The sequence below is a fragment of the Xiphophorus hellerii genome, chromosome 21 (genome assembly GCF_003331165.1).
Source record: "Xiphophorus hellerii strain 12219 chromosome 21, Xiphophorus_hellerii-4.1, whole genome shotgun sequence".
In the NCBI taxonomy this organism is placed as follows: domain Eukaryota; kingdom Metazoa; phylum Chordata; class Actinopteri; order Cyprinodontiformes; family Poeciliidae; genus Xiphophorus; species Xiphophorus hellerii.
The window spans coordinates 17,504,792-17,516,055 of NC_045692.1; the positions used below are offsets into that span (position 1 = coordinate 17,504,792).

The 11,264-nt window shown below is 40.8% G+C and overlaps 1 protein-coding gene across 1 annotated transcript; it reads left to right on the forward strand.

Annotated features, from left to right (window-relative positions):
• Positions 1–581: 581 nt before the first annotated feature.
• LOC116712273 (uncharacterized) lies at positions 582–10,647 on the forward strand. Its single transcript, XM_032552154.1, has 3 exons — positions 582–1,218; positions 2,247–2,403; positions 2,767–10,647. The coding sequence occupies exons 1-3, from the start codon at positions 583–585 to the stop codon at positions 9,111–9,113; spliced, it is 7,140 nt and encodes a 2,379-aa protein (XP_032408045.1). The 5' UTR covers position 582; the 3' UTR covers positions 9,114–10,647.
• Positions 10,648–11,264: the final 617 nt, after the last annotated feature.

Here is an 11,264-nt window from a genome sequence, read left to right on the forward strand (position 1 = left end):
GTTGTTGTTGACAATGTGTGTCCTTTTATGACCCCATAACAGGTTGGTTACTTCCAGCATTTATTGCCCCCTAAGGTAAAATCCTCCCCAACTTCAATGGAGTTCACTGTTCTCCAATTGCCTATATCAATTCAAGATAATCCAACCAATTTACACAAAATCCAGATGTGTGGTGCTGCCTCTGTGTTGAATGCATGTCACAAATAATGAAGAAAATTCTGAAGGTAAAAGAGGTCCAACCTGGCACTAGTATTGCAGTGCACTTAGTAAAGTAGACAATGAGTGCATATCAGTTATAAATTGTATTGTTACTAAGACAAAAGCACAAATGTCAGTGACCCATGTAAAGATCTCAGACAAAAGGTCAGCTGTTGTTTGTTTGCAGAAGGAAAGTTATTTTATTGACCAACCTCTACTGCTGAGTTTATGGCAATGGGTCAGGAAGTGGGGGAGAAGAGGGCATGTAAAACTTTTATAGTAGTGTACTTTATTAGGAAGTAGAAGCAATAAAACACAAAGGTAGACAAGCCTGTTCTTTTCTAAATGTCTTCTTAAATCTTCATTTGCAGTCAACCAGAGAAGATGAATGAAACTGGGCTTCGGAGGACCCTTCCTGACCAGACATCAGGGAGTGGGCACACCTTTGACACTTCGCACCACCCGAGCATCACCAACACCATCCTGTCAAAGCGGGTCTGCTTCTACAAAAGTGGGGATCCTCAGTTCAGTGGCCTTCGAGTGGTCATCAACAACCGGACCTGTAAAACGTTCGATGCGCTCCTGGACAGTCTTTCCAAGAAGGTTCCCCTGCCATTTGGAGTCCGGAACATCACGACTCCTCGAGGGATTCATGGCATCAATACTCTAGACGAGCTGGAGGATGGGAAATCGTACATCTGCTCCGACACCAGGAAAGTCAAGCCCATTGACCTGGCCCTGGCTCGGAGGAGGCTACCACCTTGGTACCATGCGAGACCTGTTAGTTCTCGCCACAGGACAGCAAGGCTTTTCCCAGGCAGGAAAAACATCCACAGAGACGGCATAGGGGTAATTCGTACACCCAAAAAACTTGTGGTTTTCCGCAATGGAGACCCCTCCATCAGGCATATTGTGGTGCTACACAAGAAGACTACACCAAATTATGAGTCTATCCTGGGACACATCTCAGAGTTGATGCAGTTCCATGTGAGCAAACTACACACTCCGGATGGACGACGGGTAAGAGTTTTCCATCACTACCACACACAGTCATTCCTTTCGTGCAAATACTGACCCTTACAGTACTAACATGAACTTAAACCTGGCAAGAAGTGACCGTCACACGAGGTGAAAAAGTGAAAAGCTTCTTTTCCAGCTCATCTAATACCCCCAGCACCTTGCAGAAGCATTAGTACCCCTTAAACCTTTTCACATTGTGTCATGCTACAAATGTCAATGTATTATACTGAGGTTTGCAACAAATCACTTTCAAGAACCACCTAATAAGTTGATTACATTTCACTGACCACAGTTATATCCAGCATCTTAAAATGGAAAGAATAGTCATGTCTGGCTGCAACCTCGCAATGACAGGTTAGGCAGCAAGAGCATTTCTGGTGGAGCAGCCATGAGCTACCAGCGATAGGGAATCTGGTCAGAATTGTTGGGAAGGTGGATGGAGCTAAATACAGGACAATCTTGGAAGAAAACATGTTAGCGGTTGCAGAAGACTTCTATCAGGAAATTATGAAATGCATTTTCATTCTACTTCATAAATCTGCACTACTTTGTGTTCATTTAGCACATGAATTCCCTATAAAAACTAAAATTTGTGGTTGTAACATGACAAAGTGTAAAAAAAGTTGAAAGACATGGGAATTCTGGAGAACTGTTAAATATTGGTTCTCATTTATATCCAAGTCTTGATGGATTTCCCAAATGCTACCTCAAAAATCCCATGAAGAAACAGAAGATTGTTTTGTAGAGGTTAAGTTAAAAGAATGAATAAATGTTTAATAAAGATTTAGAATAGAATAGAATAGAATAGAAGTACTTTATTCATCCCAGCAGGGAAATTACTTCGCAGTTACAGCATAGAGACAAGACACGATAACAACTACCACTGAGTAGTAGTTGTAGATAAAATAAAAAATAAAAATAAAATATAAAATGCTATAAATTGTAAATATATAAAATGCTTATAACATGGAATAGTTAGAGATGGACTACTTCAAAGTGATTAAATATTTATTTTCTATCTGCTTCAGATTGATGGTCTTCCAGGTTTGATTTTGTGCTCTGGAAGTGTGGTGGCTGTAGGCAGGGAGCCTTTCAGGCCTGCAGTGTATGGTGCAGATAAATCTCCAAGTCCAACAAGGCGACCTACCAAGCAAAGGGCTTATAAAAGACAAAAGACATCAGTCTGTAAGTAAAAAAGAAGTTGGTTTATTTATTTATTTAGGAGAACAATTGTAGATGTATTTTAAAGAAGTGTGCTTGCTAGCCTTTCATTAGCATGGCGTATAAGTGCTGCAGTAATCTGCCATCCCTCAAGGGATAAAGCTTGAGAAAGTGCTGAGGTGATAATATTGAATGTAATGCTGTAGATGACCTACATGCACAGGTTTGCAGGCTAATGTTCTTGAGGAGCAGCCATTCAGTCTGTCTAACTTCTCTTATTCTTCTCTTTGCTTTTCCTTCATGCTTCTCTGGAAACTTCTGGCATTTTTATTTTTAATTTTCCATCTATTTAAAACCCTTTTTGGATCTTCTGGACTCCCTGAAAAGCCAAAAAAATGACACCTTCATTTTCTTCAAAGTCTAGAAATTTCTCTACGTCGTCTGAGAGATACATCGTCCATCAGATTCACAACAGTGTTGGCGAGAACTCCTGTGATCTACCAACTAACTCCATTGAGTCGGGTTCAGATCGAATACTGGAGTCTTTGGCAGAGACGGAGGAGGACACCTGTCTCAGCAACAGGAATGGTGATGAAGGGCAGGACAGCGTTCTGCCCAATGACGACAACATTGAGAAGTCCTTTCGGGTGAATCAGGATGGCAGCATGACGGTGGAGATGAAGGTACGACTGACGATTAAAGAAGAGGAAACTGTTCACTGGACGACCACCCTGACACGTTCAGTTGCTGCAGATCAGGCTGATGTGGCATGTTTGCCAGATCCAGAGCAGGAGGTTTGCTCAAATCATTCTCAAACTTCTGCTACTTCCACAGACATTGTCTTTAAGGACAGAACCAGAGACGGCAATGACGATGATCCACCGTCACTTGGAAATGGAGCTGTCAGTGACACTTTTCAGGAGGAGGATGATAATAAAGACCACAATGGGTCTTTGCCATTATCAAGAAGAGTCCCTACCCCAGGGTGCAAGAAAATAAGCAAACTCCGAGCTTCTGTGGAGAGCATTAAGTCTGTAACTATGGATGAAATTGGAGAAGGAAATACTGGTTCTTATATTTTCAGAGAAGAGACAGAGAACAGGACAATAACAGAGCAGTTCTACATGGAGAATCAGAACAGGGCAAAACCAGTTCCCAAACCAAGACGACACGGCTCTGTGGATGTCAACAGCAGAGATATTTCTGCATTCAAATCCACTGAAATTATGCAGACTGAATCGGGCGGAGAGGAAGTTACTGAAGCAGTCTTGCATATATATGAACAGACATGTCATGACAATTTTCTTGCAAATATTGGTGCTCATGGTATGTCTGCATCTGCAGCTACCTCAGAAACCAGGCAGCTTTGCTCCAGTAATGAATTTGAACCTTCACCTTCACCAGCCTTTGAGCCAGTTAGTACGTACAGAACTGACAGCAGGTCTGTAACATCAGATTTGCACCTGGCCTCTCAAAAAGCTGGCGCAGTCCAAGGAGCAAAAACAGAAACACTCCAGCAATTTACAAAGAGTCACAACAAGCCCGTTGAAAAAGAGGTTAGGAAAGATCTGAGGGTTTTCTCAAAACCTAAACTGGTTGGGAAACATGTCAGGCTGGTTATGATGCCAGGTAAGAGACAAAGGAAGAGTTCAACAAAAGCAGCTGAAAAACATAAAACAGTGAAACCTTTCTCAAGCGCTGTCTTCATCAAGAACATTTATGGAGCTAAAACAAAGACAACAAAAAACATAAAAAGGAGAGTGACACCGACCTGGAACAACTTACCAAAGCCAAATGCTAAAAATGTAAATTTTCAGTTGTCTTTGAAAGAAAAGAACAAGCAAATGTTGTTTAACACACAAACTGAAACAAGTCATCCACAAAGAGAACTGAGCAAAAATGAGTACTTGCATATTAATAAAGATGTGCCATTGCAATCATTTTACCCCTCCAGTTCTATTGCTAAAGAGTATGTAGAGAATTGGCTTGAGATGGCCCATTCAAACCCATCATCAAACCAAGACAAAGAAAGTCAAATAGCAGGAGGGTTTTCTGCACAGAAAAAAGTAGGAACATTTTCAGAGGAAACATCAGAAACAAGCAAAATCTTTGAACTCTCTTCACCAGAAAATGTGATCTCCCCTTCAGTCAAGCTTAGAGTACAGTCTTTCGAAAACAAATCAATGCCTGCAGAGGAGAAAACCAGAGTTAGGCCAAAAAATTCTGACAACTGTACAGCATATGCAAATAGAGAAAACTACAACAGCTTAAGCCAGAAAGATACACAAGCTATGCCTCTTCTAAATGGGATCTGCTCTGAAATACTTCCTGTGAGAACTGAGACAGAAGAAGACATGGCCACACTTACTGGTACACTTTCCATGGAGCTACCACCACCACCGCCTGATCTACTGAATGCAGATGATTTCACAAATGATGCAATATTTACAACCAGCAGCCCTATGAGCAGTCAAAGATCACATAATTATTCACTAAGTAGTAGTCCTACTTCTGACAAGGTCATATCACCAGATGATACCACATTGGAAAAATCATCTTCTCAGAGCAAGAATCAACAGGGAGCAGAATTATCCAGAACACCATCCATTAAAAGAGCTCCTTTGGTCAGTAATCGCTCTCTGGAAAAACAAATGTTTCTCAGAAAGGCCACTGTGGATAAATATGTTTCACATAACAATGAGAATGAAGAGAGCAAGGCATTATCCACTCCCATCAGCACTACTGGAAATGAAATCTGTTCAACAGGGACGACGCAACAGGTTGAAGTCACATCAGAGGAGACCAAGCAACCAGTCTTAGAGGTGGGCACTCCATCCTTCTGTTCTTCTGTGTCTCCACTTAGCTTAACCTCTGATGGAAGAATGTCTTCTTCCAGTATTGTATCAAGTGAAACATCTGCTGTGGGGAATATTCCATTTCACATAACAAAAATTGAGACACAATCACCTAAGAGTTTGATGAAAAGAGCAAAATTAAAAAGCAGTCCATCTCCAGAAAGGAAGTTCCACAACAAGAAGTCCTCTGAATTTCAAAATACTTCTCCAAAACTATCACCAATGACTAGACGCCTCCTGGATAGACAAGTTCTTTCAAATAAAGGACCACAAAAACCTGAAACACCCAATGCTAGCCCATTAACAGAGAGAAAACACGATGAAACAAAAGAACTCCAGAGAACTTCCCCAGGCTCTAAATCTCTAGATATGGTCTCACCACCCGGTAGGCAAAAACTCAGCAAAAAGCTGCTTCCAAGAAACCTCTCTTTGGACAGCCCTTCAGAACCACACAAAAGGAAACCAAAGAAAACATCATCCCAAATAGAAATCCACCAAACAGCACAGATGGAAGCTGATAACAGTGATGACGTTAAGGTCTCAGGAGGAGATCAAGATATATCTGTGATACCAGAGTCGAACATGAAGCCAGTCCTTGAGAAGATCTGCTACTCAATAAAATCAATAAGACAAATTACCAAGAATAAACATCCATCCTGTTTGGAAAAGTCCAACAGCATGCCTGACTTTTCCTCTCATGTGGCCTCAACATTTGGCTCCTCATCTAAAGTTCTTCTTGCTTTTCTGGCTGTTATGACCTTGAAGGAAGGCTTGACAAACCTGAATATGAAAGAGCTAAACGCAAACAACGTCAGCTGTGCAGAGGCATTAAAAATGATTGATTCTCTCAAAGAAATTGCCAACATCGAGGACTCCCAAAGACTGAGAACAAGTCTATCAGATTTGCAACAATCAGCTTCAACGCAGCTTCTGCTAAGCTGGAGGGGTTTCCAGGAACTTGGCGACAGATCCAAAACACGCAGCGTAACACCTAACACTTCAGAAACTGGACTTGGGACTGTAGCAGTTCCTGAACTAGACTGTGGCATTGGAGAAACGGTTATTAATGAGCTTATTGAAAACCTAGACATTCCTCAGAAGCTAAAGGAAGAGTTGGTTTCTTTTTCAGAAGCTGTAGATGATGGTAGGCATAGAGGAAGTATACCTTCTGCCACACCGAGGCTGTTGGCAGACCAAAGCAATCATGAAGATACACAAAACATCTCAAACGAAGACTGTGTTGCTCAAGATGACAAACAAAATGCTGATGTGAAGTCTACTGTTCAAATAGTAACTAACATTAACCAGCCAAAACAACCAGAAATGGACAGAACTGCTGTGCTTTCCGAAGCAGCAACATACAAACCATTAGGTCAAGCAACTGAGGACAATGGGTGCCAAGATTGGTCAAATTCTGTTTCTAATATCAAAAATATCCCACAAGAAAAGTATATTTGCAGTACCACATCTCCAAACTTACAGTCATGTAAGTATGTAGCAAGCAAAGGTAATCTGGAAAGGCATGAGCAGCACCAGCAGGCATATATGAGTGAGAAATCAACACAAGAAAGGGCAAAAATTAGTGGAGATGTGTGCAGTGAGACAAAACCTGTGAAGCAAGAGCTGTACATGGATTGTAGGCAACTAACACAAAGTAAGAAAAACTTAGAGACAGAATTAACCCAGAATGCTAAATCAGCTCCAGATGAGGAAACTCAGATGATACCAAGTGCCAGTCAAGATTATTGTGAGCAAGGTCCAGAAAAGAGAGCAGAAGTTACACATCCAGGGATAAAACAAGAGGTCAGTGCAAGTTCTAACCTTGGTAATCTGCCCGTGGAGAAGCAGCCAAGCTCAAACTATTATGTAGAAGTTGGTGTAAAAGGGAATAAGGCAATATTAAATACAGGTGGTGAAAAACTGCAAGAGGGAGATTCAACAGAGACTAAAAGTATGGTATTACAAGGCCAAATGTACAGTATGGGATTAAGTTTAAGTACCGATGACAGTATAGGAAGTTCAGATGTAGAAGAGACATGTTCAGAGGAAGGTCAGCCTGAAGTTGATTGTAAAAAACTGCAGGTTATTATTGAAGAAAGTTTGTCTGGCAATGAGGAAAAGGAGGAGGAACCCCTTCCTAAGTTTCCAGAACAAACAAAAAAAGGTAGAGAGTTGGAGGCTTTGACAGAGGAGCCGGAGGAAGATCAGGTTAGCTCAGAAGATGAGGCCCAGTATACCGAGGAGCCAGAACAGCAAAGTTCTCCTGAAGGAGACTCGATTGATCTATTAGAAAATTCTGATGTATGCAGCAAAAACGAGGACAGCAGTTTGATAATATCTGAAAGTTTAGAAAAGATTTTTAGATTTAATGTTGATGACAGTGGCAATGATGACAGCAGCTGTGAGGAGCATGTGGATGAAGTGCAGCCAAATGATGAAGATAAGCAAAAGAGAAGCTTAGTTGAAGAAAAATTAAGTTACTATGAAAAAGACTGCAGTTCTGAGGAGGAGCAAGCAAGTAAGGTAGAAAAATTTAAGGAAAGCTATGCACAAAATCAGGAAATTCCACTGAGAGCACAGCTGGAAGAGTCAAATGACGAGGCAGTTGTGGAAGGTCCTAAACAGCAGTCTGAAGAAGTCACAACCCAATCTGTTGCAGAGCGAGTGACTCTTCTAGAAAAGCAGGTGGCTGAAGCCCAGAAATCACACCTTGCACCAAAAAGTTCCACAATCAGACGTTTCTCTCAAAGAAAATCCCCTCCAGAGTCAGAAGATTTTCCGTCTGAGTCAACCATGTCCGAGTTGGCTCTCTGCACCCGATCGGCTCCTCAGTCATCATTATCTTTCAGCTATGACTCAAGCAGCGTTATAACCACAGAGCCTGAGGGAAGTAGAGTCAGATCCATCAGGGAAATGTTTTTAGCAAGGAGTGACAAAGACATCCAGCAGAGTGGCTTCCTGAGTCCCAACTTATCGGAGCAGAGAGGAGAGACCTCAGGCAGTGGAGGTTATCAGTCTCAGACCTCCAGCGACCTATCAGGCGCTGAAGATGACTCAGCACGGAAATCCATCTCAAAAGGCTTTGTGAGGAGGGCAATTGAAATGCTCTATGGCAAAAAAGACCTTGAACCCGAGGAAGACAGTGAAAGACCCCTTTCAGAGCCGGACCAGACAAAGAGGGAACCTTCAAGCATATTTCCACCATTCCATGCAGCTAGATCCAAAGCAATGTCTGAATTATCCTACTTCAGTTCCTCCACTGCACTGGACATCTTCAGTGAAGCAACGAAATGCATTGCTTTCAATGCACAAGTGGGGCCTGGAGACAGTGTTCCTATTGACAACGGACGCTGGCTCCTTAGAGAAAACACATCAATGAGAAAGTCAGTGTCAGACCCAGCTGGAATAAACAAAACCTTTACAAACACATTTCACCTGGACGAATTACATAAAGACACAAACGAGAAGACTCCATATTCACTGTTCAGTGCAAAGCCAGAGTTAGAAGACGAGACCAAATCCCAGCCTGGAAAGTGCACCTACTTCTCTCTGCCTTATGCCAGCGAATCAGAGGTGTGTCAGGAGGAAATGAGCACTGTAAGCAAGAGCAGCAAAACTGAAGACAGTGATGAGGAGACAAAGGACGCTTCAGAGAACAGCAAAACATGGGCAGAGAGAAACGGCACTTTGCCCAGCATTGGTGTTGCAGACTTTAAGATGAAAGACAATAAAGTGCACCCGCTGGTGGAGCTGCCATCTGATGGTGAGGTTGTGGTGGTGCAGCCTGGGAGAGGTCAAGTTGTTAATAGAAGAATTCAAGAGCCTGATGTTCTGGACTTACTGTACTCTTTCTGTGGGGAGCATTGTCCCATACTATGAGAGTAAAAAAAACCTCTCACCCCAAGTTTTAGCTAATATTAAGGAGTACACAGGGTTACAGAGTAATATTGTTTTTGGTGCCTACATTTTAATGTTGTCATGGCCTTGAATGTCAACTAATTTCAGCTAACTTTCATGTAAAACATCATGCCATAGTTGTGAATTCACTACGTTCTAAAGTTGTGTGAAAAAGTCTATGGTGACTTAGATTTTACAGGTTTCAGTTTTTCAGACTTCTCATTGGATTTTTATTGCTTTTTCAGAAATTTTCATAAAATCTGTGACAGATCTATGGGTGTAGGCGCCCCAAGCAGAATTTTATTTTCTAGGCCTCTTCCAAGTCAAACACTTCAGCTGTATATCATGTAGATTTATTATGGACAGAGTTACATATTTTAAGACTTTGTGGTACAAAGTCCCCCAGATTTATCTGGCCAACTGACAGCTATCGACATCCTCCACAAGGAGGCTAAGTCAAAATTATATGCCCAAAAAGTGTATGTGTATACTTTTTACGCATATTAGTAAAAAGTTGATGGAAGTGATGGGTAGGAAATGACGCACAAATATAATTTTATATTGGTTTAATTCAATACTACAATGTTCAGCCTTACCAAAATTAAATGCTTGAAATATTTCCTTCAATGTAGAATGAACTGATTTAATGTATGGTTTTCTCTTGTTAATCTCAAATACTGAACTAAGTAAATCTTTTGATTACACAATATATAATCAAAGGCTTTATTTAGCTCAATAATTCAGTCATCATTGTACTTTACTGACATGCATCTGTAATCTCTGTTGGTGGCCTCAGGCCTACAAAGTTACCTTATACTTCAGATCAGCCTGAAGAAAGAAATTTGAATCAAGTTAAAATTATGTAGGTATTAGCTCCCTTTGCAAAATACGTTTCTGTAGGCAATTTGTTTTCAGGCTGTTGCAAAGGCATGACTAATCCCAATTTCTTTTCCTTTATTTATGAAAAATTGCTTTTTTACCCTCTATTCTTAGTTTTTAATCACACAACCTGTTCAGGAACTAGAGATCTCCAGAAAACATGCAAAAATATTGATAAAAGAAAGACTGGGAAATTACAAAAACATGACTGTCTTACTGCCTGATGGAAAACTCTAGTTTAAAGCCTTCACACCATATGTTTTAGGAGCTTGTCCACATTAAGCATTTCCTGTATTTGCCTGTAAAAAAAATCAGCCAGACTCACTGAAATCTCAGTTTAAAACTCTTTAGCAACATTAAGTCCCTGCAAAAGTCTGTAAACAAAGTCAATCTAACTGAGGGAGTTGGTGAGGACTGCAATTGCAGCTCAGGTTAAACCTGGTTTCTTTTCTTAAAATGAACCCGAACTGTAGAAATTACTTGTAAATACTGTGGTTGTTGTGTAAATATTTGTTTTTAATAGCTGGACCAAAAATGTTAGGTTTAGGATGAAGTGATGTATGCTTTACAATCAGGCAGCTGTGATATTTTTGTCTTTTTAAGCTGATGTGTAAGAATAAAAGTGTGTTTGCAAGTACCTGCTCGGCTTTTTGTCAGCCAGCCTAAATCAGCTCTCATAGATCCTGACTCTTTCTATCAACTGAGATGACCTTTGTGCACCAGACAACAAAGAAATGCCATTGGTGGTCGTTGAGTGAAAGACACCTAAACAAGCTCGGCTCTGTTGTTTGTCTCTTCCTGATTCGTATCAACTCCTGAGGAGGAGTCAGTGGAGAACTCGGGTTTTCTCCCCCTCTGTTTGAGGAAGCGTTTGTGTTGTTCTAAGGCTGTTTTGCTCTTCAGAAGTTGCCATCGAGCAGCCCCGTGTTGTGACAGGAGCGTCGAGGAATGTGCTAAGAGGGGAGTGTTTACATCTTCAAGCAAGAAAGTTCCCACCATTTAAAACAGTCACGACTCAAATAGATCCCAATAGATTTGAAGGTCATAGAAAAATGCATCTTTTTTAATAATTCATTTAATAAATTATAGTTAAATATTTAAGTGGGCTAATGAAAATCAAATGTGAATTTTTTCTGAAAATTAAAAGGATTCCCCCTATCATGGAAGAAAAACAGGTAAAGGTGTGAAAGCAACTTTGACATTATTCTTTTTTTGTTTTCTTACTGAAATTGGGATTTTATTATATGTTAAACA